General features: G+C 44.4%; 1 protein-coding gene across 1 annotated transcript in view; it reads left to right on the top strand.

Moving 5' to 3' along the window:
• GABRR2 (gamma-aminobutyric acid type A receptor subunit rho2) overlaps window positions 1-9,618 on the top strand; it is a 46,572-nt gene extending 36,954 nt beyond the window's left edge. The window contains exons 7-9 of the mRNA XM_025860117.2: window positions 1,154-1,306; window positions 2,328-2,524; window positions 5,086-9,618. Of these exons, the coding sequence (XP_025715902.2) occupies window positions 1,154-1,306; window positions 2,328-2,524; window positions 5,086-5,397 (662 nt within the window). The 3' untranslated portion in view covers window positions 5,398-9,618. The remainder of the gene's footprint in view (window positions 1-1,153; window positions 1,307-2,327; window positions 2,525-5,085) is intronic.
• Window positions 9,619-26,855: the final 17,237 nt, after the last annotated feature.

Here is a 26,855-nt window from a genome sequence, read left to right as displayed (position 1 = left end):
TGTTTCCAAGGCAACTCTCCCTGGTTTTCTTAAGAGGAAAGGAGAGTGGAATAGTCCTTCACAGAATGAAGGCAACTCTCAGCCCTTCCAGAAAGACCCTGTGCAAACCTAAGGAACAAACTGATTTGCTTCATGGGTGCCAATTTAAGTAGGGAAAATAAAGCTGACGTGATGGGGCAAAGGTTGTGGGATGAATAAATGATTAGGAGTTTCTGTCATATCCGAAGATGTGTCTATTCACCCCACTAAAAGCACCTAGCTCGTTCAGACAACTGAGGAACCTACGTAGTAACCGTGTGTCAAGCTTGTCTGGACCCATCTTATTGTTCCAGCCTTTCCCTGGTGATCCAACCCTCCCCTTACCTGATTCAGCGGTAACTTTCCACACCAGCCAGGTGTTCCCTCAGCAGTGTTTTCCTGGGGGCAGCCTGCGGTCCTCCTGCATCCAAACCACCAGGGAAGTGTGTCTGACAAGGAGATTTCCGGGCCCCGTTGCAAGCTACTGAGTCAGTATCCCAGGCTGGGCTGAAATGGGAGTGGGGTGGGTGTGTGCACACAGTTGCAAAAGTTCCTTTTGACATTTATACTGCCCTTGACGCCATTGTTGGTCCCAGCGATTGGGTATCGATCTTGTGGATCATTCGACACCTTACCATTTTAGTCCTTGTTTACAACCATCCATCCCATGACATACGTGGAGACTGGCTGAGCTGACCAATCTACAACCGAGGGGACAGTGACAAAAGCCCAGCTCTGCTGGCTCCTGCCTCAGTGGTATTGGCCTCAACAAAACAGAACCCACTTCTTAGCCTCCTGAGCAGTGAGTCCTCAGGAAACATGGTTGTGGGTTGCAAATAACAAATACCAAACCAGCAACTAAACCTAGATCTCTCATTCTACCTTTCCCCAAAATGTCAGGGGAAGAGAAGTTAGGTACATTGAATAAAACAGTACATGCATTAGATACTGGCAAGACACTTATTAACAGAGGGCTTAGATTTTAGAAAGGAGATGTATTATAGTAAGTCAACTGTTCATTAACTTTTAAGTTAATGAGAGCAATGGGGGTGGGGGTGGGGGAAGGGCTCCCAGGGAAGGAGTTTGTTTTTACCTCTCGAACGGAACCTCACTGGCTTCTTCCTGTGTCCGCCAGGCTGGTACAACCGTCTGTACATTAACTTCACGCTGCGACGCCACATCTTCTTCTTCTTGCTCCAGACCTACTTCCCTGCCACCCTGATGGTCATGTTGTCCTGGGTGTCCTTCTGGATCGATCGCAGAGCGGTGCCCGCCAGAGTTTCACTGGGTAAAAGCATGTGTTAAGGTGGGGGGGGTGGCTATATTTTTCAGCAGGTCCGTATAAAGAGAAAAGGTAAAATCATCATTCAGAGTTAACTGATGGGCTGTCAGAGCCCAAAGGAGCAAACTTTCCTCCCGCTCGCAGCCTTCACCATTCTCGCGCTGCTCTCCGTTTCCTAGGCTGCTTCACGGAAACCACAGGGAGCTAAAACTACATCAACTTTGCTCCAATCACTTCAGAAAAATAAAGCCTGTTTGGGGGATAGACTTCCCCCACCGGCAGTCTTAGAGCTCAGTACTTCGATAAATAAGACAATTCTGCAAATGCCAAAAGCTTGTTCTGTAAATACAAAAATTGTGTCTGTTGGCCTTGGTTGGCCAGACTGAGAGTTTGAAGGCAGGGTGGGGATCCGGGGGAGGGAGAGAGCTGTACTCCTCGAAGTTGCGGTTTTAGTCCTCGCAGACCCGAAATTCCAGAGGGAATGTTAACAGCTCATCGTTGTCAATTTGGAGGAAATCAGCTTGGGCTCCAAGAAATGTGAGGGTTTAACCAGCCAGGCACAATGAAGAAGCTAGCGTGACAGGTCTCCAGGAATTTCCACAGTCTTCGGAGACTTAATCAGTGTGGCTCAGATGAGAGGGAATGAGGCCGTTTCTTGCGGTGGGGCCAGATTCCTTTAGAGGGGGCCTTCACTCACTGTTTCGAATTCCCCATCCGACGGGGTCCTTCGCGAAGCGCTGCTGATCCGGTGAGTCACATCACCCACACCCAGGCCCCCGAGGGGCTGACAGGCAAAGGGGACCAGCAGCAGCGAGCTGGCCCGGGGAGGTGGGGGCGGGGGGCGGGGGGGGGGAGGCGTGGAGCCGCCGGCTGTTTGTGGAGCAGATCCACGGCGTGGATGTTTCCATGGCCTGGGGGATTTCTCGTTGGGTTTCCGACAGGGAGAATGTAAAACGGTGACTCGGTGACGTGTGGGGGGGCAGTTCCGTACCCTCGTCAGCGGCTGACCTATCGCTGCATGTTGCAGGTATCACCACCGTGCTGACCATGTCCACCATCATCACGGGCGTGAACGCCTCCATGCCCCGCGTCTCCTACATCAAGGCGGTGGACATCTACCTCTGGGTCAGCTTCGTGTTCGTGTTCCTGTCGGTGCTGGAGTACGCAGCCGTCAACTACCTGACCACCGTGCAGGAGCGCAAGGAGCGGAAGCTGCGCGAGAAGGCGAGACGAGTTTCGTTCACCTCCTGGCGGGAGCCCAGGCGCCTGGTTGCAGGAGAATGGCGGGGACGGAGGGTGGCGTGTAGAGGAGGGCGATGTTTGCGCAAAATGGAGGGGGGTCTATTTTAGAATAGGTTCTAGCTTCTACCACCAAGGATCCCAGAAAGCAGAAAGTCTTTGGACTAAGACTAGGAACAGGGAGACTCGGGGGTCTTAGGTCCAACTCTGCCACTTGGGCTGGGCCTTTGTTTCCTCATCTCTAAGGAAGGTAGAGCGCAATCCTCACCTCGCCTTCGTCCCAGAGTTGTTGTAAGGCTTACGCGAGGTAATGCATGCAAAAGTTGTTTTGAAACTGCGGGGTTCTGGACAGACTTAAAGTATCGCTATTACTCTTGGACTTGTTTAGGGATGGTGCCTCCAGGTCCTTTGACTGAACAAGGGGAGAGTTCTAGAATTAAAAACTCTTGTATTTATCTGTGGTCTGACCCATAAACTTCAGTCACACACAACTTTAGCCTTTAGCCTAACTGAAAATAACTATGCCATCTACACGGGCCTGCACTATCCTATACTAACCTTCGTTGGTTATGAGATAGGATACAAATGGGGAATTCAGGCAATGGGCGTGGGCCTTTGACACAGGGAGGGAAAGTCCATTCCATTCATATTCAGACTTTTATTAATCACAGTAGGAACTAAAATGCCAACTTGTTACCAAATCATTCGTCATCAATGCACTAATCAAAATGGGTGTTCAGCTAGAAGGTATAAAGATCAGGGGATATGAAAATCCCACATTTATGCACATCTAGGTGGCTTAATATAAGGGAGCTTTAAATTTTAGGAAAAGAGGATGTGTTGCCTTTTCAAAAATAGTCTTTCAATGCCCACATTATACCTAAATATATTATATTAAATATATGTATTTTAAAATATATTCTAAACATTCTACATATATTCTAAATATTTCTACACTGTCTCCAAATAGGCTAGATTGTTTAAGAATTTATTTTTAAAAATTCTATTCAAACCTTTTTTACTTTAGCATTTAAGTATCCATTCAAATTTTCAATAATCTGCACATTGGTCATTGTCAAGTGCTTTTGGATTATATTTAAACATTTTTGACTTATAACCCAGTGAACTTTCCTGTATAGAGCTGTTGGAAAAATAGCAAGCCTTCACCTGACAAGTATGGGCCCATGAATTGTTAGCCGGTGCCAACTGGAAGCCCACTCTTTGCTGATTCAAATTGTAGGGAGAAGTGAAACTATTTCCTTCCTTCCAACTTATAATTTCTTATAAACATTTTCATACTTGCAGAAACAGTTGAAAAATAGAATAATGTTCCTCCATAGACTCTGTACCTACACCCAACATTGTTAATGTTTTGCCATTATCGTGTGAGCTCTTTCTCCACATAAATGTACTTTTGTGGGTGCAGTTGAACCATTTAAAAATGCATTGCAGGCACCGTGACCTTTTATGCTTAAATGTAACTCTTTAGCATAAGGATACTCTCCTAATTAATCATCTTTTGATTCATGCACAAAGACGTGGAGACCCACGACTGGAATCAGAATGTATGGGTTTATTATTTTTTTAAATATATTTTTAAAAGACTTTATTTATTTGAGAGAGAGAGAGAGCAGGGGGAGGAGCAGAGGGAGAGGAAGAGAGAGAATCTCAAGCAGACTCTGAGCTGAGCGCGGAGCCCGAAGCAGGGTTCAATCCCACGACTCTGAGATCATGACCTGAGCCAAAATCTAGAGCCAGAGGCTTAACTGACTGAGCCACCCAGGGGCCCCCAGAATGTGTGCATTTAAAGCCCTGACTGTGACACTAGCTGTGTGATCTCGGGAGAATTGTATAGCCTCACTGGGTCTTAGTTTTTGCCTCTGCAAATGGGGACGTTTAGACTAAATCAGTGATTCTGGACCCTCACTGCATTGTAGAATCACCTAGGGATCTTCAAATTAATTAGGTTTTTTTTTTTCATCTTTTTAAAATTTAAATTCAGTTAGTTAACATATAATGTATTTTGGTTTCAGAGGTAGAGGTCAGTGATTCATCAGTCTTATATAACACCCAGTGCTCATTACATCACGTGCCCTCCTTAATGTCCATCACCCAGTTACCCCATCCCTCCCACCCCCCTCCCCTCCAGCAACCCTCAGTTTGTTTCCTATGATTAAGAGTCTCTTATGGTTTGTCTCCCTCTCTGGTTTTGTCTTGTTTTATTTTTTCCTCTCTTCCCCTATGATCCTATGTTTTGTTTCTTGAATTCCACATATAAATGAGATCATATGATAGTTTCAAATTAATTAGTTGAGAGTGAAGCCTGGATGTGGCCATTTTAAAGAGCTCCCTGGGTGATTCTAATATGCAGAGAGTTCTAATATGTAGAGAATCGTTGGACTGAGTGATCTCTGGAGGTCCTTCTAGTTCTGCCTTTCTGTGGCTCTGAGTAGCCATGGGGCTGTGCTCCAGGTCCAGGCCACCGCTTCTGCCCCTCCACAAGGCCTAAACATGGCTGACACCTTCCTTGTGTTTGCTGCCCGCAGTTCCCGTGCATGTGTGGAATGCTTCACTCAAGAACCATGATGCTGGATGGAAGCTACAGTGAGTCTGAGGCCAACAGCCTGGCCGGGTACCCAAGAAGCCATATTCTGACGGAAGAAGAAAGACAAGACAAAATAGTGGTCCACCTGGCTCTGAGCAGTGAATCCAGCTCCTCCAGGAAGAAAGGGCTTCTGAAGGGCCACATGGGTCTTCGCATCTTCCAGAACACCCACGCCATTGACAAATACTCCAGGTTGATATTTCCTGCCTCTTACATATTTTTCAACTTAATTTATTGGTCAGTGTTTTCCTAGGGGCCCCGAGGCTGTGCCTGGGAAAGGACATAGATATCTATGGGGCCTGGCCAGCCATCTGCACATGGAACTGCTGACCATGCTCCCCTCACCAGATGGAGCGGTAGCTCCTAGACCACCATGGCAGCACTCCCTCCCAGAGGGGGCCCTCCAGCTGCCCTTCCCTGACCTCATGGATTTGCTCCTCGTTAATGCTGTGTTCTGTGTCCTACTTCATACCTCTTTCAGACTTCTTCTGTTCTTGTGTGTAAACAGGTTCACAAGAGCCCCCTCCTATAAAAAATGACTCAAATGCCTCCTAGATAGTCTGAGACCCTAATGAAGCCTAGGATTCAGTTGTGAAGGGACAGGAAAGAATAAAAGGCAAGCTTAGGGGCTTTCTGGATAGGAGATGGGAAATAGGATTCAAAATAGGAATAAAAAAAATCTGTAAACCCATACAACTAGATTAAGTGCCTACCTAGGAAGGAAAAAAATCTCAGATCCCAGATAGGAAACGAGACCTGGGTGAGTCTGGCAACTCTCGTGATTTTGCAATCCATTCAACCATTCGTTAAATATTGAGTACCCACCCTGTTCCAGGTCCTGTGGAAATGAACAAATAGAAGTCTCTTTTCTTAGACAACTTCTCTAAGCCTGCACTCATTCTATGTATGGCAGAGGGTACTTCTGCCCTTCCTCAACCCCCACTGACCCCAGAGATCCGTTCTGTTTGCTGGTGCTTTTACTTCTAGGTCTGTCTGGAAAAGCACTTCCAGTCTCCTATAAGACCCTCACGAAGCCAGCTTAATACTACTTTCCTGGAATCTCCATGCAAGACAAGTCTAGTGGTGGGGAGAGGGCCAAGGACTTGAGAATTGGTGATGACAGAACTCGGTCTTGGAGAGGAAGGAGCCATGGGTCTGCTGCGGCAATGTTCCATATTCCATCCTACCTCGCTTTCTGGGCTTCTCTCCCAGCAGACAGGTGTCCTTAATGGTCCCTGTGTCCGAGCGCTGCCCCCACCCCCGGAACTCTACCTAACCAGATATGCCCTGCACCCTCGAATGATTTCTCCCTTCCACAAGGTAATGACTTTCCTCTAATGTAGCTAAGCTCAGATTAGGAAAGCCATCTGATTAATTGAATCTGCAGTAAGTCGTGAATGACCATTTCTCTTAACCCTAATTTAGGTGCTTGCTAGTTAACTCAAGTGAACCCCTCATTGGTAGTATTTATAGAAATATAAAGAACATGATTTTGAGAAGGGGACCTTCTCTTTAAATTACAGCACTTGGAATCAGAGGGCTGTTCTGGGATAGAGAAGGAATGCCCAGTTCAGATTTCTTGCTTAATAAAAGAAGTTTTTCTGCTCTTTCCCTCTACCTACTGCCCCTTCCACCTTCCTGCTCAGGGTCTGGGTATCTGGTCTTTTGGTCACGAGTGTACAAATGGTACAGCTAAAGACAGGATAACCCTGCCCTAAGTCAGGTGAGCTCTGGCCTGTGGAGTCTCCTCCACAGCTTCTGCCTCGCAGGGGCAGGGATTTATAGTTCCTGAGGATTACAACCAGGTGGGTACCAGAGCCTCCTGAAGTTTCAAGTCAGGGGCCCGTAGATCCCTGATCCTCTCCCCCCCACCCCCCACCCCCGCCACCACAACTGCCACCCAGTTGCGCTATGCATCCCAGCTTTTCCACTCCTTCCACTCGGAAGCCCCCCACCCATTTCCTCTGTTACCATACCTACTCCTTGTGTGGTCCTGGTCCCAGACACACCCTTGCCACCACTCCATTGCCCATGTGGAGGACCAGACTCCCATCCCTGGCTATCAGCCCTGATATGAACTGGGGCCTGCAGCCCACCAGTCCAGAGGTGGTGTGATCAGGGCAGGGATTTGAGGAGATACACTCTCAACAGGACAGGCTCTAGGCAACAATATGACATAGGTTATCTTGGGCAACTGCAAGTTTGGGAGGTTCCCAAGACCACTCTCAGGTTTAATAATTAGCTAGGAGGACTCCCAGAACACAGAAAAGCCATTATACTCACAGTGATGGTTTAATGTGGCAAAAGGATACAGATTAAAATCAGCAAAGGAAAGCAGCATTTACAGCAGGGTGCAGGAGAAACCAGGCATAGAACTTCCAACTGTTCTCTCGCAGGAGAACTGTGCAGTTAGTGCTTCTTTCTCCCAGCAGTGGTGTGTGACAATATGCACCAAGTATTGTCAACCAGGGAAACATAGCCAAGTCCATCAAGGTGTGCAGAGTTTTTACTAGGGGTCGGCCATGTTCATACAGCTAACTGCTTGCCTGGCTGACCTTAGTTTCTAGCCTTTCCAGAGGTTGAGCTGACAACTCTTAGCCTAAGGCCTCCATCATAAATCACATCGTTAGTATAGACTATCTGGTATGGCCCAAGGCTTCCAGGCAAACAAACACCCTCCTATTAGAGTCTCCTATAAGGGCTTAGAAATGATCTCCCAGGAGCTGAGGCCAAGGCCCAACCTTTTCTTTGGTCAAGGTTGATCGTTTATTGCACAGCAATCTTTGCCAGTTGTTTATTGTTAATGTTGATTGCTGTACTGCTATTATAGATTCATGCAACTAACATTTTAAAGCATCCCTGCACTAGGATGTCCAGATTAAGAATAGAGATAGTTCCAGCTGTCTGAGAGGGGAGTGGTAGAGGACAAGGTATACAAATATCTACAAGGTAAAAAGTGTTAAGTGCTACAGTAGTGGTTCAAAGTGTAATGGGAATTCTGAGGAAGGAAAGAATGATTTCCACTGGGAAGACCGAATCTCATGGAGAAAACGGTCCCTGAGGTGCCCCGTGAAGATTGGAGATTTGGGGCAGATGTACATGCTCGATGCCCATGTGGAAAAGTACATGCTATCCGACTCTTCATTTTAGCGCAGGTCATGATCTCAGGGTCGTGAGATGGAGCCCTGCTCAGCAGGGAGTCTGCTTGAGAGTCTTTCTCTCCCTTACCCTCTGCCTCTCCCCCACTCCTCATCCCCCACCCCTGCTCTCTCTCCTCACCTCCCTAAAAAAAAAAAAAAGAAAGAAAGAAAAGAAAAATACATGCTAGATCTGTGCTGTCCAATGTGGTAGCCACTAGCCATGTATCTATTTAAATTTAAGTAAAATAAAATTGAAAGTGCAGTTCTTGCCACTGCACTAGCAACATTTCAAGTGCTCTGTTCGATAGCCACATGTGGCTAGTGGCTATTGTATTGGATAGTGCAGACCTGTAGACTATTTCCACAATCACAGAAAGTCCTAATTAGATAGTGCTGTTGTAGATGAAACGGTCAGCCTAGGCAAAGACATGAGAAAGACAGGAAAGTTTGGGGCTGCAGAGAATAGGGTTTGTGGGATAAGTCATCCCCATTTTGACTGGATCCTAGGCCACAGGAAGGGGAGGTGAAAGACTAGCACTTTCTACAACATTAGGGGTCATGGCAGGTTCCCCCACGCCAGTGCCAATGAAGACAGCTTCCTCTCCGCGGAGTTGTCTGACCCCAAACTGCTGGATTTCCCAGCCTTGTGGACAGATGAAGAATGAAACTATATAAACAAGGATTATTGGATGGTACAGGGCATCTGGACTCGTTTAGAAATTTTTACTCTCTATAGACTCTCCCAGGCCACAATGCTGCTCAAAGAATAATTATGTTGTCATTAAATATATTGTATTGCTATAGTTGTCTTATTCAATTTCAACACTACTCTGCTTCCGACTACATTGTCTTCATAAATTGAGGCTTATGTAATATGGTGGCCCGTTCACACTTAAAAAAAATAAAGATGTATTTTAACTAGTTTATACAATTAACTGGAGTTAATTGTATAGAAAACATATTCAGGATTGTAAACAGCATTTTATCACGTGGGACCATGGTGCAGTGACACCACTGTATTTAGCACTATCTTATTGCGGTGTAAAATAGTCTGACTCTACTTGAGAAGAGGAGAAAATTAAAGGAGGTAAAGAAGAGACAACAGTAGGAGTAGAAAACAGGAACTAAGGAAATATTGAGAACATGGAATGATTCACCCTAGAGGCAGGAAGACAGGAATAAATATAACTATTAGCAGGAAGCCTCGAATGATACTTTATTTCACTGAATCTAAGGTACCATCTGTGTAAGATGCACCCATATTTTGTGTACCACTAAGAAAAAATGCTACTAAGTGAATTATAGCATGCCAGTGATTATAAGATGAATTCTGATTTCACCAATGTTAAATTGTGAAAGATTATGCATGTTAGAATAAAAGAAATAGGTATTATACAAAAGTTGGTGATTGGACATACTTCTTAGACACCATGGAACCAACAGTTACTAGGCTCTTGTCTTTGGGGTCTTGTGCCTGGGCCAGGGATGGGGTGATGGCAGATAAAGAAATAAATGGGAGGGGCACCTGGGTGGCTCAGTCGGTTAAGCGTCTGCCTTTGGCTCAGGTCATGATCTCGGGGTCCTGGGATCAAGCCCCGCGTCAGTCCCCCTGCTCACTGGGGAACCTGCTTCTCCCTCTCCTCTGCTCCTCCCCCTACCTGTGCTCTCTCGATCTTAAATAAATAAATAAAATCTAAAAAAAAAAAAAAAAAGAAAGAAATGGGAAACACCATTCAATGATTAAGAAGGTTACATTGCAGTGAGTGTGTTTCAAAAGAGGAAGAGATCATAGGATTTGAGGAATAGATGCTATTTGTGGTCAATTTTGAGCAATGGATAGATATAATTTCAACTAGTGGAAAAGGTGGGGAGGGGATGGTAACATGGAAGAAGAAAGGCTGAGGTGTATTCAGGAGACAGTGGGCAGATACCCTACCAAATGTACAAAAGTCTCAGGTTCTCATCTTCCTAGTTCCATGACCCTGGTATCAATGGTTCTTTTAGGTTCATTCCACTTAGAATAAACCTCAGGAAGATGGGGTGCCAGGGTGATGAAGTTGGTTGAGCGTCCAACTCTTGGTTTCAGCTCAGGTTGTGATCTCGGGGTTGTGAGATTGAGCCCTGCTTTAGGCTCTGTGCTCAGCGCGGAGTCTGCTTGAGATTCTTTCCCTCTCTCCCTGCCCCCCTCTTTTAAATAAATCTTAAAAAAAAAAAAAAAAAAAGAATAAACCCAGGGAAGAAATTTGTCTGGTCCGGTCTGGGCCACACATGTTGAAGATAATGAGAGCTCTGTGTTATGTGTAAGTTTAGAAAGTTAAAACTAACTTGGAACTCCTGGGTGGCTCAGTCGGTTAAGGGTCTGCCTTTGGCTCAGGTCATGATCCCAGATAGCTGGGATCAAGTCCTGCATCAGGCTCCCTGCTCAGTGGGGAGCCTGCTTCTTCCTCTGCTTCGGCCTGCTGCTCCCCCTGCTTGTGCTCTCTCTCTGACAAATAAATAAATAAAATCTTTAAAAAAGTTAGAACTTTTCAAAGACATTTGATTTTGGTTCCATCTCTCTGTAAACACCTGCAGAAGGGAGAAGCAGGAATTCAAAAAAATGGAAAGCTGCATAGTTTAAGGAAACCAATGAGACAGAAAAGAATGGTAATAACCGTGGAGAAGGTTCAAGTCAGGTTCAGTTATGTGTGAGAGCCACGGCCCATGTGCTGACATAACAGAGACTGGGGAGCCAGGGGAAAGAGCTGTTCTATGAGGAGGGTGAGGAGTTTGGGCCTTGCAGACAAGTGGAGATGTGAATGAAAGTTATAGATGTTGGTCTGGGGCTGAAGGGAGGTAAGAATTTGGGACTGCCTTCCTAGATGTGCTCAACGAAGCTATCCAAGTGGATGGAACTCCAGGAGCAAAGCAGAAGAGAGGAGGTCCGCAGACAAAAGCTTAGGAGTATATGGTTAGGTGGGGAGAGAGGGACTGATCAGAGAAGTAGAAGGAGAAACAGAAGACCGTTGTGTCATGGAAACTGGAAGAAGGGTGACTCTCAAATGGAGGAGGGTACAGCTGGGGGCAATAATAACCATAACAGTTGAGAAGGGTAAAGATTGTGAACAGGCATGGCAAGATGGAGGCCAGAAGCTCAGTGCGATCAAGCACACAGGTAGATATTAAAGAAGAGGGACGCGTATTCTTAACTGTAAGTGATTTCAGTGGGTAGAAGGGAACACACTCCGAGGATTACTACTATTTATTATGGAAAGAATATTTTAGACTTGTTTTCTTGAAGGATTTAAAAATAACATGGTGATTGGATGAGGGTTGTGGTCTCAGTGGTTGGTTCCCCAAACTATTCTAGTGGAATTTAGGGGACTGGTCTGAAAACAGTGTTTATGACCTGGTCACCAGGTCTGTGGACAAGCAACAGTATTGAGGACTTGTGCCATCCTCTGTCCCCACATGCATGGGGTGGGCACCACCAGGAGATAGCACGGCCACTGCCTCTATCACAAAAGATAGAGCAGATGTTAAAGCAACCTTGTTGTATAAAGGACCAAGTATTGAGTGCATTCTCTGTGCTTGACACCATGGTGAGGATGGGATATACGGTTCCCAACTCGATTCTCATGTAAACCCTGCTGAGGTGGGAAGGATTGCCCCTACTACATAGCCACTAAAGTGTGCCTTCCATAACTGTATTCAACACATCTAGGTTGGTGGACTTCATGTGAAACAATTATTTCCCATAGTATTTTCAGGAAAAAGACAATTTATTCCCTTACTTAGATGGACAGAGATGGGGTTGGAAAGAGTAGAAAAAAAACCCAAATCGGTCTGGGTTGTGCTGAAACATGTGGGCATGGAGTCATCCCTACATCCAGGTAGACACTGGGAGTCAACTAGGACACGCGGCTAGCTCTTGAGGCTGGAGGCTGGCCCATGAGACACGCAGCTATTCAGGGCGGCCAGGACAAAGCATTATAGGTTTCCACCACCTGTGCTGTTGTAGGGAAGGAAAAAGTTTTCCTCGACCCTCTTAGAGTTCTGGCTGAGTCTGAAAATGAAACTGAAGAACACAGATTAACAGGAGGAATGTATACATATTTATCTAATACAAGTTTCATGTGACACTGAACTTTGTAAAGACGTGAAGACCCAAAGAAATGGTTTGACCTGAGTGTTTTTATGCTGGACTTGATGATGAGTGAAGAGTCATGGAAAGATGTCATAGGACCAAGGGTATGAGGTAAGTGTAGTACGTTGGGGGGTGTGGGGGAGTTAACAAGGACTGTTTCTTCAGATTCCTCTCTGTGTCCCTTCATCTTTGGAGATAAGGGTGCTCCTTTCCTCTGGGTGTGGAGAAGGCACCTATCTCATAAAAGTTATGACCTGCTTCAGGAGATGGTGGAAAGTCCTTCTCGCACAAACTGTTTCTCAAATTCCTTAATCTTGAAATAGTCAATAGGCTATATTTGGGGTGTTGTGTGTCCTGTTTAAAAGGTACAGACCAGCAGGATTCATATCCCCACCACCACCCTTGGAGACTTCTTCCCCCTTTCCTTTCATTGCAAAAGAACAGACAGCTGTGGTTGTGGGATTAACACTGGATTGGAAGCAGCTGACACCCCCACTGACACCCCCACAAAACGTGACACGAGTCAAAATGGTGCCCACAAGGAAGGCTGCACGTGCAACCCATCTGAGGGTGGATGTGCTGGCTTGTTTGCACAGAGACCTAAATCCCATGCCAGGAGGGCCCTATGTCCCAACCTGTCCAACCCCCAGAGCCACGGGTGAGCATCTGTACCAGTAGTATAAAAACCCTCCCCATTAGCAGATTGGATAAAGCACTCAATCCTCACCCTCAAACCTTCAGATGTCATTACGAAATGACATTTGGGTCAACCATTGAGAACATTAGGTTTGGGATTTATTTTAAAAGAGAAAATGAAAAATAAACCTCGGTTATAGTAAACCATTGTTTAATCTAAACTGGCCAGGTTTATGGTGGCAATGTTCTTCTCCACCTTGTCCATTTAGCCCAAGGCCTCTCAAACTCTGCGGTGCATATGAATAACCCGGGGGTCTTATTAACAAGCACATTGCGATTCAATAGGTGTGGGAAGGGACTCAGAATTGTGCATTCCTAACAAGCACCTGGCAGATGTTTGCGCTGTTGGTCTGCAGGCCACGCTTCAAACGGCAAGGCCCTAGAAACCCCTGCTCATCGTTTAAAGTTGAGCTTAAATATCACCTCCCCCCTGTTGATTTCCTGACATCCTCTTCGTTCCCAAAGCAGAATTGATTACTACTTCACTGGTGCTCCCAAAGCATCTCATTTTATGCATTTGAGCATTAATAAATTTCCTTTACATTGAGAATATCTTCCTTAATCCATGCTTTCCTAGCTCTGGCCAAGCAGTGGTCAACTGGGGAGTTAAAAAAAAAAAATCTCAGTGCCTGAGCCCCGCCACCACCAGAGTTTCTGATTTTATTATAGTCCTCGCTCTTGTAGCTTGGGGCACAGGGGTACAAGAGCACCTGGCTCCGGGGATCCCACACAGACCAGGTTCAGCCACTCGTCGCTGACAACATCCCAAGGCAGAGAAGTGAGTGGTAGTGAAACAAGAAAGGAATTATTTCCGTGAGGCCAACAGCAGGAAGACAGCCAACTAGTGTCTCAGACGGTCTCCAAAGTGCTGAAAATACTTCCAGGGGGACAAAGGTGTGTGGGTACATGCAGGGGGCCATAAAGGTCACATTGATCCTTGTGTTGGGGTCAGTCATGTGGGGCCTTGCTGGCTCAGGGTGGTCCTTATTGCTTCAGGGGGTAGTTTTGGTTCCCATCTGGGGATGCTTTGCTCGCTGGGTCTCTCGCCTGAGTTAAGAAATAAGCTGGAAAGAACTTAATCACTTAGAAAGTACAGAGAGGTCAAAATGGAGGTAGAGTTGAAGTCCTCATTCACTCTCCAACTTTTAAATAACACTAACTCTTTTTTGAAGGCTGATACTAAAATCTGAAATAAATTTCTTTGGAAGAGTATTGCCTTGGCTTGGTTTGATGGTTCGCAAGCTGTGTTCCCTGGGACCCAGTGGGTGTTCTGGGGGTGCTTCAGGAACTACCCCAGGAGTGGGAGATGGGAGAACAGGAATGAGTAGAGGGCATGGGAACAAGGCAATGGACCCAGCCAGAAGGGGGGGCAGTGAGGAAGGAAGAGAAGCTCACCCTTCCTCTTTTCCCAACAACTTTTTCAACCTGCTTTTGGATAAACCGACCAGCCCAACAAAGACTACTTAACCTACTATGAGCAAGTGCCCAGTCTTTTATTCCTTCCAAGAAGCCCATGAAGTAGGGTTCACAGAGGAGACAAAATAGGGAAAGACAGCAAGATACAGGGCCAGGACAGGAACAAGACTTCTGCCCCCACGTCCTCTCACTTTTCATGGTTCCCCGCAGGAAAGCTGTGGGGTCCGAGACACAAAGGCCCCCAGGGAAGCCTCAGTCTTCTCCCATCAGCACTGCTCGGATCCATCCAGAAGGTACCCGGCTTCCTGGTAGCCCAGGTGGAACGAGGTTAGAGGTGGGAGGGAGAGGCGGGCACCAACCGCCCATAGAACTTTGGGTTTCTGAACTGACTTCAGATTTGCCCAAACTATTGGAAGAAGCGCCCAGCCCTGGGGCCTGGTCTTCTGGCTTCCAGCCTTCCTCCCCTTCTCCCTGTCCCCAGTACCTGCCCTCTTCCCTAAGAGAGCACCACTGCTCCACCTTTGGTAGGAAGCTGGCAGTTACCAACACGATAGCCCCCTTTCTCCCCTGATGCCGGCTCTGCCATTGTAGGGCCAGAGAGTGGAACGTGGCCACAACCTTTTTTCATCCCTCCTGTGAGCAGAAAGAGCGCGTGTGGGTGAAAGCTGAAGCAGAGGATGGAATCACACATGTAATAAGCCCTAGAATGTAAGCTCCACGGGACAGGGATTTCCATCTGTATTCTTAACTGCTGTGTCTCAGGGCATATAACAGTGCTTGGCACATGGTCGATGCTCAGAAAATATTTATGGAAGGAAGGAATGAATAACTACTCTTTGTTAAGTACCCATTATGTGCCAGATACCGTGCCGGGTGCTTTACTTATACCATGTCATTTCCTGTTAGCTACTGAAATGTCTTATTCATGTTCCGTATGGGGGCAGGAGTCTGGAGGTTCAGCGAACACATTTTGGGAGCTGTGTGACATTGAGCAATGTACTTAATCTCTCTGAGCTTTCGTTTCTCCACCTGGGGGAAAAAAAAAGAAGATGGTAATTCTGGCGTCTTTGGGTGGATTTGAGGAGTAAGTTAATGGGTCTAAGGTAGTCAGCCCAGGGCCCGGCCCAGAGAACAAACAATGTAGACAAGGAGAGGAGCAGGAAAGGGCATGAGGAGGGGGGAGGTGAAGAAGGCAAAGGAGAGGAAGGAAGAAAACATTGAAAATCGCCCTACAACCCAAACTATCCCTTCCAACTCTAACCGCAATCATTTCTAAAACAACAAAAATTTTAATATTAACCTGATCTCAGAGTATATAAAATTCTTCGCAAGAGAACCCAGTTTGCATTTTACCCAGACATTTTCATCACAAGGACAGATGAAAACTTTGTCATGGACCAGTCGGTGCTCTTGGGGACCGCCTTTCTAAGAGGGGGACTTGTTCTTCATTTTGCAGAGGTGAGAACAGACCCAGGGAGGTTGAGTAACTTGCATACTGGCAGACAGCTAGTTTTTAGAGGAAAAGTGCTTACCCAGACACTCTCTTCTGCCAGTTATAAAGTTCAAATTAGTTAATATTCATCAAATGACATGAATTTGTGACAGCATGTGACCTGAGTTAAGACATCTCCTTTCAGCCAGAGATTCCAACCTCTCAGCCCTCTGACCCATGGGACACGTATGAATGCCCAGACTATGGTACTTCATGTATTTTCTCTGAATTTGGAATGATAAGGTGGGTCACCTCTCAGGATTCTTCACTCGATCATGCTTTCCACTGAGTTTCCTAGAGCATAGCTCTGGCCTCAGGAAAACTCCTTTGAAAAAAACTGCTTGATGTTGGGACGCCTGGGTGGCTCAGTCGATTAAGCATCTGCCTTTTGCTCGGGTCATGATCCCAGGTTCTGGGATCGAGCCCCACACTGAGCCCCATATGGGGCTCCTTGCTCAGCAGGGGGCCTGCTTCTTCCTCTGCCTGCTGCTCTCCCTGCTTGGGCTCTCTCTCTCTCTCTCTATTTGACAAATAAATCAAATAAAATCTTTTAAAAAATTGCTTGATGTCATTAAATACTATCCAGGTTTACACATCTGCTTTTAGCAAGACCCTCTGGCCCTTGACCTCATGGTCCAAGATGGTGGTAGGAATCCTAGCGGTCATTTCTGCAACTGAAGAAGCAGGATGCTTAAGGGGAGGTAGAAGGAAAAATGGAGCATCCTTTCAAGGAAAGCTATCTTTCAGTGAAAGTTCCAGGAGGCTGTCACACACTTCCCCATTGGCTAGAACTTGGTCCCATGGCCACATTTAGCTGCAAAGAATGCTGGGAGGGGCGCCTGGGTGGCTCAGTCGTTAAGCGTCTGCCTTTGGCTCAGGTCATGATCCCAGGGTCCTGGGATCGAGCCCCGCATCGGGCTCCCTGCTCCGCGGGAAGCCTGTTTCTCCCTCTCCCATCCCCCCTGCTTGTGTTCCCTCTCTCACTGTGTCTCTCTCTGTCAAATAAATAAATAAAATCTTAAAAAAAAAAAGAATGCTGGGAAATGTATTTACTCTGAATAGGCATATACCTAGCTAAAAACAGGGAATTCTGGAAGAAAAGGAAAAACATATACTGTAGGAAATAGTTCCTGCCATACCACCCAAGAACACAGCCACTTGCTTCCATGAAGCTCCAGCTGAAAAGAGGAAGGTCACAAGTAAGGACAAAATGTTCAGCGATTGCCCCCCTCTCTCCCTCCCCCTCACCCAGATACCTCTTGTTACTATCTCAAGTGTGAAGCAGGGCAGAGATACATGGGACTTCCTAAAGCATCGTGTTAATGACAGAAGCTTCTGTTACTACTGAGCTCAGAGACTTGGAATGTTTCTATGCCCAGAAATAGGACCTGGGTACTGAGTCCCTGCCATCATTTATTTTGAAAGAGGGCAGGAGTTTTCCTTTCCCTCAGCTCTGCCAGTTTTAGGGACAAGCAAATGGGGTCAGCAAATCCAAGGTAATTCTCTTTGGGGTAGACTGTGAAGGCTTCAATCCCCTGCTCCCACCCACTGCCCCCAGCCCTGTTTATGTGCCTTCTCTCTCCAGAGGCTGCGCTGGGCTGTTCTCCTCACACTCTAAGGGGGCCTTGATTACTAGGGGCAGGAGAGCAAAACAAGCGTCTGAGGTGATTCTCAGTCTGGGGTTGTTTTCCCAGGAATAATGAAGGGTTTGCCCTGAGTCACCCCCACCCTCTCAGTTAACTGTAGTACATTGTTTGGAGATCTCCTGCTGGTGTAAAGGATGTCAAGGGGACACAGAGGAGAGCTTCTTCTGAGTTGGAATAGCTTTAGACATCGAATCCATAAGCAAATATGACATACGTATACTAAAAATAAGAATAATGCCAGAGTGAGGTGAGTAGCGGGAGCTTATTGTTCAGGAGGCTCGTTCTTAATAAAAGAAACAAGACTACATTTAAAAATAACATACTGTGAATAACAATGTGTTCGTTCATGGGTTAGTAATCTGGACCATTTGCGTGCCTGTGATTCAAGTTACTGCCTATCTTGAGGTCCTAATGTCCAAAAACAAAGGCATCTTTCCTTTTCTACAATACTCTTCTGTTCTTGTCTCCTTCGTGTTAATCATAGTCCACATGGATATGGGCATCTAAATGGTTGGCATGGCTAGTCATATCTGTATTTCTGGAAAAGCTACCTTTTATTTATTTATTTATTTTTGTTTGTTTAATTTTTATTTTCATTCAAAAAGCCACCTTTTAATAAACCATTTATTATTGGATAACCGTATAAACTACCTACAGCCCACAGCTTTTATTGAGGTATGCTTTACATGCAGTGAAATGTATAGATCTTAATGATGAGAACAGTTCAGTGAGTTTTAACAGGCATGTATACCCAGTAACCTGCCTTCCTATCAAGAGACGGAGCATTTCGGACACCTCACAATATTCTCTAATGCCTTATTTCCAGTCAGTCCCTCATGTCCACCTCCCCACAACCTCACAGCCAGTGTTCTGGATTCTATCACCGTTAGATTTGTTTTGTCAGTTCTAAAACTTTGTATAAATGGAATCATAAGGCATGTAGTCTTCTGTGTCTGGCTTTTTTCACTCAGCAGACATTTTTGAGATTCCTTCATGGTGTTGCAAGTATCTATAGCTCAATCCTATTTGCTGCTGAGTAGTATCCCATGGTATGAATAAACCGTGATTTCGTGATCCATTCTCCTTCATTTTCTGTTCACTTCATTTTCAGTTTGGATAAGTAAAGCTTTTTATAATAGTTATAATAAATAATTTAAATAACTATATAAATAATAAATGTAAAACTTATAAATAAAGGAGCTGACAGGTATGTGTGAGTATGTGCCTGACTTATCACAGAAACATGTGCACCAAAGATACTCAACTAAAGCCCAGAGTTGGCAAAGCTGCAACCAGAACTATGCCTTGCGTAAATCCTGGGGTGAGTGAGGAATTGTGGAAGGTGGTGGGACAAAGCAAAACATTACCAACTCATGAACTTAAAAAAAAAGTTGTTATTTGGGGCGCCTGAGTAGCTCAGTTGGTTAAGCATCTGCCCCTGCTCAGGTCAGGATCCCAGTGTTCTGGGATCGAGCCCCGAGTCGGGCTCCCTGCTCAACGGGGAGACTGCTTCTCCCTCTCCCTCTGCTCCCATGCTCCTGCTCTCTTGCTTGTTCTCTATCTCAAATAAATAAATAAAATCTTAAAAAAAAAAGTTGTTACCTACCAGTTGCCATCAAATGAAGAAAGTAGTGTTGGTTTTAAAATGCATATTTACAATTTAGAGACGAGTTACTCCTGATGGGCTATTAATTGCTCCATTTTACAGTGGAGAAAATTCTTGGACTCTTAGTTTTCTTATTTGTAAAATGGAGATACTAGTTCCTAACTTGCAGGGTGGCCGTATTTTTTTTTTTTTTTGAGAAGCAAATGAGAGAATGATCTAAATGTCTATCAAAGTTATCTGTCAGCTTAAAGCTCCGTGTAAGTGCAAAGTGGTAGTGTTTGTGACAAATTCACACAGGTTTCCCTTGAAAGACTAGAGTGGAATATTTCACATGTGTCATGCATTTTTTTGTTTATTAACACATTTACCTTCCTAAGAGGTAAATATTATTTTTATTATTCCCATTTTTACAGATGAAGAGCTTGAGGCCCAGAGTCCACACAGGTTTAAATGGCGTAAGTGGGATTTTAATCCATGGAACCGGCTCGAATCTGAGCTGTTACTATTGTGCCATCTGCCTTTCTAAAAAGATGTCATCATACCTCCTCCCAACAGCTCACTTTACAATAATTGTCTTCATCCACAGCTTTTATTTCCTTGTGGGAGGGTTGCTATATTCAGATTTGTTGGCCTGCTGTCTACAAGATACAAGAGAAGGAAGCTGCAAGCTTGCCTAAAATCTCAGTGATTTCCCATTTTGGTCTTCCTGGAGGTTTGCAGTGAGATTGCTGGGTCAGCCATGCTCTCAGCAAATACTCTGTATTTATGAGACAATCAGAACCACCCACAGGATAGAACAGATCCTAGGAGCTCCTACTTGAGGCCATCTTTCCCATGACGCACAGTTTGGTGTCCAGCTGAGGTGGGAAACACTGTAGCACTGAATGCTAAGAAGGAAACATCCCCATATCCAAGGCCATTTGGTCATTTACTGGAATGTCTCTGTTCTCACCTGGACATTTGGGCTTGCTTCTCTTGGACCACTCTTGCACCTTAGGTTGTACCCCCTTTTGTCTGAGCTGTGGATAACTGAGTTGAAAGGCACCTTGCATGACTGGGTAGGGATGCGGGGGTGGGCAGCATAGCATTTCTTTTTTCTTTTAAAATTACTAGGGACCACTCTTTAAAAAGGGGGGGGCGCCTAGGTGGCTCAGTCTGAAGAGCATGCGACTCTTGATCTCAAGGTCATGAGTTTGAGCCCTATGTTGGGTGTAGAGATTACTTAAATGAATGAATAAATAAAAACTTTAAAAATAAAATAAATAAATAAATAAAATACAATAAAATTACTGGGAACCACTAATTAATACCTTCAAATTGATCTGAAAGTGAAGTTCAGTTTTTAAGCAAAATAAGCATGGTTGTCTAAAATATTACATGTCTCGAACACTGAGGTTTCAGAGAGAGTGAGCTGTGGAACTTCTAAAGTTGGGTGAAACTTAACTCGGCGACTGCTGAGACAGAATATTCAACTCTGGAAGAACCAGCTGAGAAAACCACCTGTGTTGCTTTCTTTAGCTTTTTCTACAGAAGCAGGAGTTGTGGCCTCCAAAACCACATCACCAGGGATTGGCTGGCTGTATCTTCAGCATTGACTAAAGCAGGAAATTACCAGGTGTATCTAAATGGAGCTAATAAGAACAAGAACCTCCTACAACTTTGTAGCCTCTTGGGAAACATGACCCAAACCAAATTACCCACCTGGACCTGTTTTCTGTTCATAAGTAAAGTACATTAACTTGGAGAGCACCAACACCCCCTCTGGCTGGGATAGTCATGGTTCTAGGAGGTGCCTAACGGTCAGGGCCTGCAATCCTCTACAAGCCTGTCATTATGTTCATGTTGGAGCTGTGCTGGAGGTTCCCCTAGTGGGATAGCAGGGTACAGAGCAAGATTCCGGGTGATTTCAGAAACCCCTAAAGCGGGGCGCCTGGGTGGCTCAGTCGGTTAAGTGTCTGCCTTCGGCTCAGGTCATGGTCCCAGGGTCCTGGGATCAAGTCCTGCATCGGGCTCCCTGCTCAGTGAGGAGCCTGCTTCTCCCTCTCCCTCTGCCTGCTGCTCCCCCTGCTTCTGCATGCGCTCTCTCTCTGCCAAATAAATAAATAAAATCTTTAAAAAAAAAAGAAGCCCCTAAAAAAAGCCCAACCCTGACAGTCAGAGGGCAGAAAGTGGACACAAATCTACAAAAAGCATTCATTTCACTGACTTTTAAGGATCCCCAGTGTTTTCTCTCTCCTTAAAGCAAAGAACCAAGTCCTTTGAAAAAGTGAATACATGGTGAGGGTAGCTATTTTGTTTTTATTTTTCCCCAGATTCAAAGAGAGTAGAATTTTTGTTAGCTTATTTTAAGGAATTATATGCAACCAAAGTTAATCTGTGAATCAAGACAGTCCCATGCTAAAAAGAGTCAAACAGTCATACATTAATTTGCACAACTATTATGTCCTTTTCTGCTGCTGAGTTCAGCTAAAGCCTGTTGTTTATTTTACGGTAAGATTAAATTGCATTCTTTCTTTTCTTCAAGAGTTGAACAGCTCCAAATGTGGCTTCTCATTCAAAAAATTCATTCTTCCTGTGGCCAAAAAGCCTTCTTTCATTCAAATGAATCATTTCCCCTAATTAGCGGGGAATAATCTGGAACTAATGAACTAAAAGATCTAAGGTGTCTTCAAAATGCCTTGGGCAACATGTTAGATAAGAAGACTATGTGATAAATAAAATCATTTTGCACACCAGCCATTTCAGGAAGGGGGTGGAGTTGGAGTCAATGGAAAAGCACAGGCCCTGGGATCAAAAGCCCAAGTTTTCCTGTTTATTAACCACATGTCCTGCGGAAAATAACTGAATGTCTCGGAGCCTCAGCTTCCTCATCCATGAAGTAGATGTAGTAATCTGCTGTGCCTACTTCCAGGGCTGGTTCTTGGGGCCAAATGGAACCACGGCTGTAAAAATGTTTCGTAAATGCCACAGGACCATTCAGTTGCGAACTGGAGTTACTCCGCAGCTGGGTTGCTTCGGGGATGATGAAAGAACTCCTTGTGTTTTGCATTCAGCCCTCAGACCACATAATGCTACTGAGGGGACCCCACATCACCACCCCTCTCTCATCCTAAGCACACCCCAGGAAGGGCTCCAAACGGTCACTGTGGCTTTAGGCATAGACTGATCTCACAGCATTTCCTTTTTTCTCCACGATGACTCCTCTGGAGCTGGGATGAGCATATCAAACTCCATCAACAAGAAATTAGGGGACTTTTTGTGAAGTTATACTTGAACCTGGAAGCCTGTGTGTTTCAGTTAAAGACAGGCTTGGAAAGGATAAAAAGTTGCCTTAACAATTTGATCATAATTCCAGCAGAGGGAGACAGGGCTGCACTGACCCCCCACAGGACCAGCGGTGTAATTCACAGGTTTACATCACCAACAGCCCGTCTTCCTTCTTTCCTTTCTAATTGGAGGACTGTAGTTATCATTTTAATATCTCTGGGTGGAGGAAATATATGGCTAAAGGCCCTTATGAATTCAGCTGCCCTTCCAAAACACTTCCAAAATGGGTTTGCATTTTATTGATCCCAGGAGCCACTAGGACAACAGTGGCAAAGGTGGGTCGTACGTTCAGCCTGCAGAGGCTTCGCACCTGTGGTGGGCACCCCTGGAGGCTGAGCCCGCTGTCATGCTGTTTTCTTCCTTCCTGAATCACAGCCCGTTTTGTTCAAGCACCTGCCCCTTCCCTGTCCAGAAGGGGATCCTGACTCGTCTAACAGATCACATTTTCCTCTGATGAAAGTAACTGATCTAAGGGTGGACTTACGACCTTATGTGGTGGACCCAGTCAAACGGTAGGGAAGGGCTTATCTTCCATACTCCGGGAAGAGGTTGTCTCTCTTTCTCTTCCATTGGATATGAGTGAGGAAACGTGTTGCTGTTGGCAGCCATATGCAACCACAGGAAAGAAAATAGAAGAAATATAAAAGAATGAGGGAAGGAAAGAACCTGAGTTATTGTTGTTGCTGTTCTTTAAGAACCTGAGTTTTTGATGACACCACTAAATCAAATAACCCTGCAGCCTGGGTTTCTTGTTATTGTGAGATAATGCATTTCTTTTCAAGCCTGCTTGAGTCAAGCCTCTATTTTTTGCAGATACGGTACCTGTATATATAGATTAATGGACTCCCTTTGCTTTCCCCGAGGGCACCCGGTGGTCTTCAGTCCATTGGGTGGGCTGAAATAGTGATTGAAAGCCACTACTTTTGTTTGTTTGTTTGTTTGTTTGTTTTTCTTTAGAATTCCAGTATAGTTAATACTAGTTTCAGGTGCACAATATAGTGACTCAACACTTCTATATATTATTGAGTGTTCGTCATGATAAGTGCACTCTTTAATCCCCTTCACCTATTTCACCCATCCCTCACCCTCTTCCCTCTGATAACCATTAGTTTGTTCTCTATAGTTAAAAGTCTGTTTCTTGAAGAGCCACTATTTTTTTAAGATTTTATTTATTTATTTGAGAGAGAGAGCACACGCAGGGGGAGTGGTAGGCAGAGGGAGAAGCAGCCTCCCCACTGAGCAGGGAGCCTGATGAGGGGTTCGATCTCAGGTTCCTGAGATCATGACCTGAGCCGAAGGCAGATGCTTAACCGACTGAGCCACCCAGGCGCCCTGTCCTTTGACTACTTTTTATTTTAAACTATCTATTGGTTTTCCATGGGTCACTTATTGAGGAGGTTGTTGCAAATTATTTCTGCGATATTACTCTTTCCATTGACATAGCACTTTACTGATCCTTATTATTTATTGCCAGTCCTAGATGGATCTATAACTTAGAGGGATTATTCCAAATGAGAGATTGCAGTACAACGTCAAAAAAATATCCAAAGTTACCCAAGATGTCCATTACTGTGCTGAAAATACTCTATATGTTGTAAGTCCTCCTCTCATTACTAGTTCTCACTGGATGGAGGGAAAAATTCAAGTCATCTAAAATAACAAACCATGGTAGTTTTTAAAAAACAGGAATCTTTAGTGCTGCCTTCCTTCATTCTCCTTTTCAAGGGTGGGGGATTATATATGTGTTTTTCTTACTGCCCTTTGTTGCTGGTTTATGTTCATAACCTCAAATCAATTTAAACTAAAAAAATCACATTTTAAAGACCCACTTGTGGCTCCTATTGGAAAGAACTTGCCAAAGCAGGAAGTAGGGCTTGCCTCCTAGGAAGGAGACCAAACACCCAACGTCCCAAAGATTTTGGCCAAGTGTTCGAGGGATTGTTCAGAGAATCACCAGGTAATTTGGCTAAGCATTCATGAAACATTTATTATTTTACCATAATTATAAGAAATAAAGAATCAAAAAGGAATGTAATTTTTCAACCAACAGTGTACAGTCTTGTGCTGGGTGCTGGTGTGATAAAAAGATGAATAAGATACAGTTGATGACATTTTATACTGTCCTTAGAAAAGGAAGGTTAACAGTGTATGTGAAACAAGTAGCCAACCATTTTAAGCAGCAGATAATTAGATGCTAAAGTTTGCATTACAGACTAAATGCTATCAGCACACAAAAAAAGAGAGCTCAAGATGAGCTATTGCAGTTTTGAGAGGTTATTTTATAAAAAAGATGAGCTACACAGGGTGGTTTGGATTTGGATGAACTTTCAAGGTGAGAAAATTGGGGCAATTATGGTATTGTGTTTAAAAAATTAAATCAATGCTAATCAAAAATAATTTTCATTTCAAACGTTGTTGAACGTTTTCCTAAAAGGTGTCACTACATGAGCATCTGAAATTGTTTTCTATTTTTTGGAAGACTTCAAAATTAAACTTAGAAAACAATGTCAATGTATTTATGTACTTTGTTCTTTAGGAAACAAGAGCACTGGGCATTGAATAGGTTCCTTATTCATTCACTAAATATTTATTGAGCACCTACTGTGAGCCAGTGAGGATTCTAAGTGATGAGCAAAAGAGATATGCCTCACAGATGACTGAACTCTTGTTCAGAGCAGTTAGAAAAGAAGGAAGAGATACAAAATCTAATTAGGTAGGGTGGTTGGGGGCCTTCCCTGAAAAGGCAAAGTTCAGTTAAGATTTAAAGAATGAAAAGAGCCAGCCAGCCCTGCCAAGAGGGCAGCAGAGGTCCACGCAGTCCCTGAGGTTGAGTTTGAGGTGTCCATGTGTATCAGCCAGGGTTCTCGAGAAACAGAATCTATAGGATACAGATCTATGCTTAATGTATCTATGTATTTATCTATCTATCTCCTGCTTTATTTATTTCAAGGAATTGGCTTATGTGATTGTTGGAGCAGGAAGCGCAGAATTTATAGGGCAGGCTGGTAAGCTGGAACTCTCAGGAAGGAGATGATATTGTAGTCTCAAGGCAGAATGTCTTCTGGGAAACCTCAGGTTTACTCTTTAAGTTCTTTCAATTGATTGGATGAGGCCCACCCACATTATCAAAGGTAATCTGCTTTACTTAAAGTCAACTGATAGTAGATGTGAAACACATCTACAGAATGCCTTCCCAGCAAGACCTAGATTAATGTGTGATTAAATAACTGGGTAGTATGGCCTTGCCAAGAAGACACATAAAACATCATAGCGGGAAACTGTCACATCTAACACAATGTCTGGAGCCTGATGAGATGAGGGAAGGTAACCTGATAAACTTGGGGATCTGGACAGGAGTATCAAGGCCAGGATACAGAGTTTAGCTTTTATTCAAAGTGCATCAGGAAACCATAGAAGGAAAGTGATTCTAAAGTTTATATGGAAAGGCAAAAGATCCTGAATAGCCATTAAAATATTGAAGAAGAACAAAGTTAGAGGACTGATACTACCCAACTTCAAGATCTACTTTACAGCTGTAATAATCATGACAGTGTGATATTTGTGAAAGAGTAGACAGTAGATCGATGGAACAGAATAGAGAGACCAGAAATAGACCCATACAAATATAGTCATCTAACTTCTAACAAAGGAGCAAAGACCGTTTGATGGAGAAAGGATAGTCTTTTCAACAAATGGTGCTGGAACAGCTGTATATACACGTGCACACACAGACACAGACACACACACACACACACAAAGAGAGAGAGAAGAAAGAAAAGAAAAAGTGAATCTAGACAAAGACATTTACTCATGCAACAAATATTTATTGATTTCTACCAAGTGTCAGGCACCAAGCTTGAAAGGATTCTCATGATGAAAAAATATGTGTGGATAAAATTCAGACTCTATCAAAGGATTATATTCTGATGGTCTCTTGATCCTTGGCACTGTAGTTGTGGCTGGAACAGTTGTGGAACTCTTGGCTGGGTTTGTTCAGACCCAAAGACTTAGACAGTGGAAAGCTCAATCCAGCTGAGGCTTCTTATTAATCTAGATATCCCATCAATCATAAAAATTGTAAAATAGATGGTGGGCAGTCTCCAAATAGCCTCTTGTCACCACCATATTAAATAATTAAGTAATTTAAGTGGTTTCGGTGTGACATCAGCACAGCTGGTTTATGGATTAGTAATTCAACAGGAAAATGACACATTACATTACAAATGGGCTTAAAAAGACCTAGAGATCAGGGAATCACACTG

This window comes from Callorhinus ursinus, unplaced genomic scaffold, assembly GCF_003265705.2.
Source record: "Callorhinus ursinus isolate GAN/ISIS: 27379988/994484 unplaced genomic scaffold, GSC_fseal_2.0 scaffold6, whole genome shotgun sequence".
Taxonomy (NCBI): Eukaryota; Metazoa; Chordata; class Mammalia; order Carnivora; family Otariidae; genus Callorhinus; species Callorhinus ursinus.
Note: the sequence above shows the minus strand (reverse complement) of the source record. Positions and strands in the feature narration are given on the sequence as shown.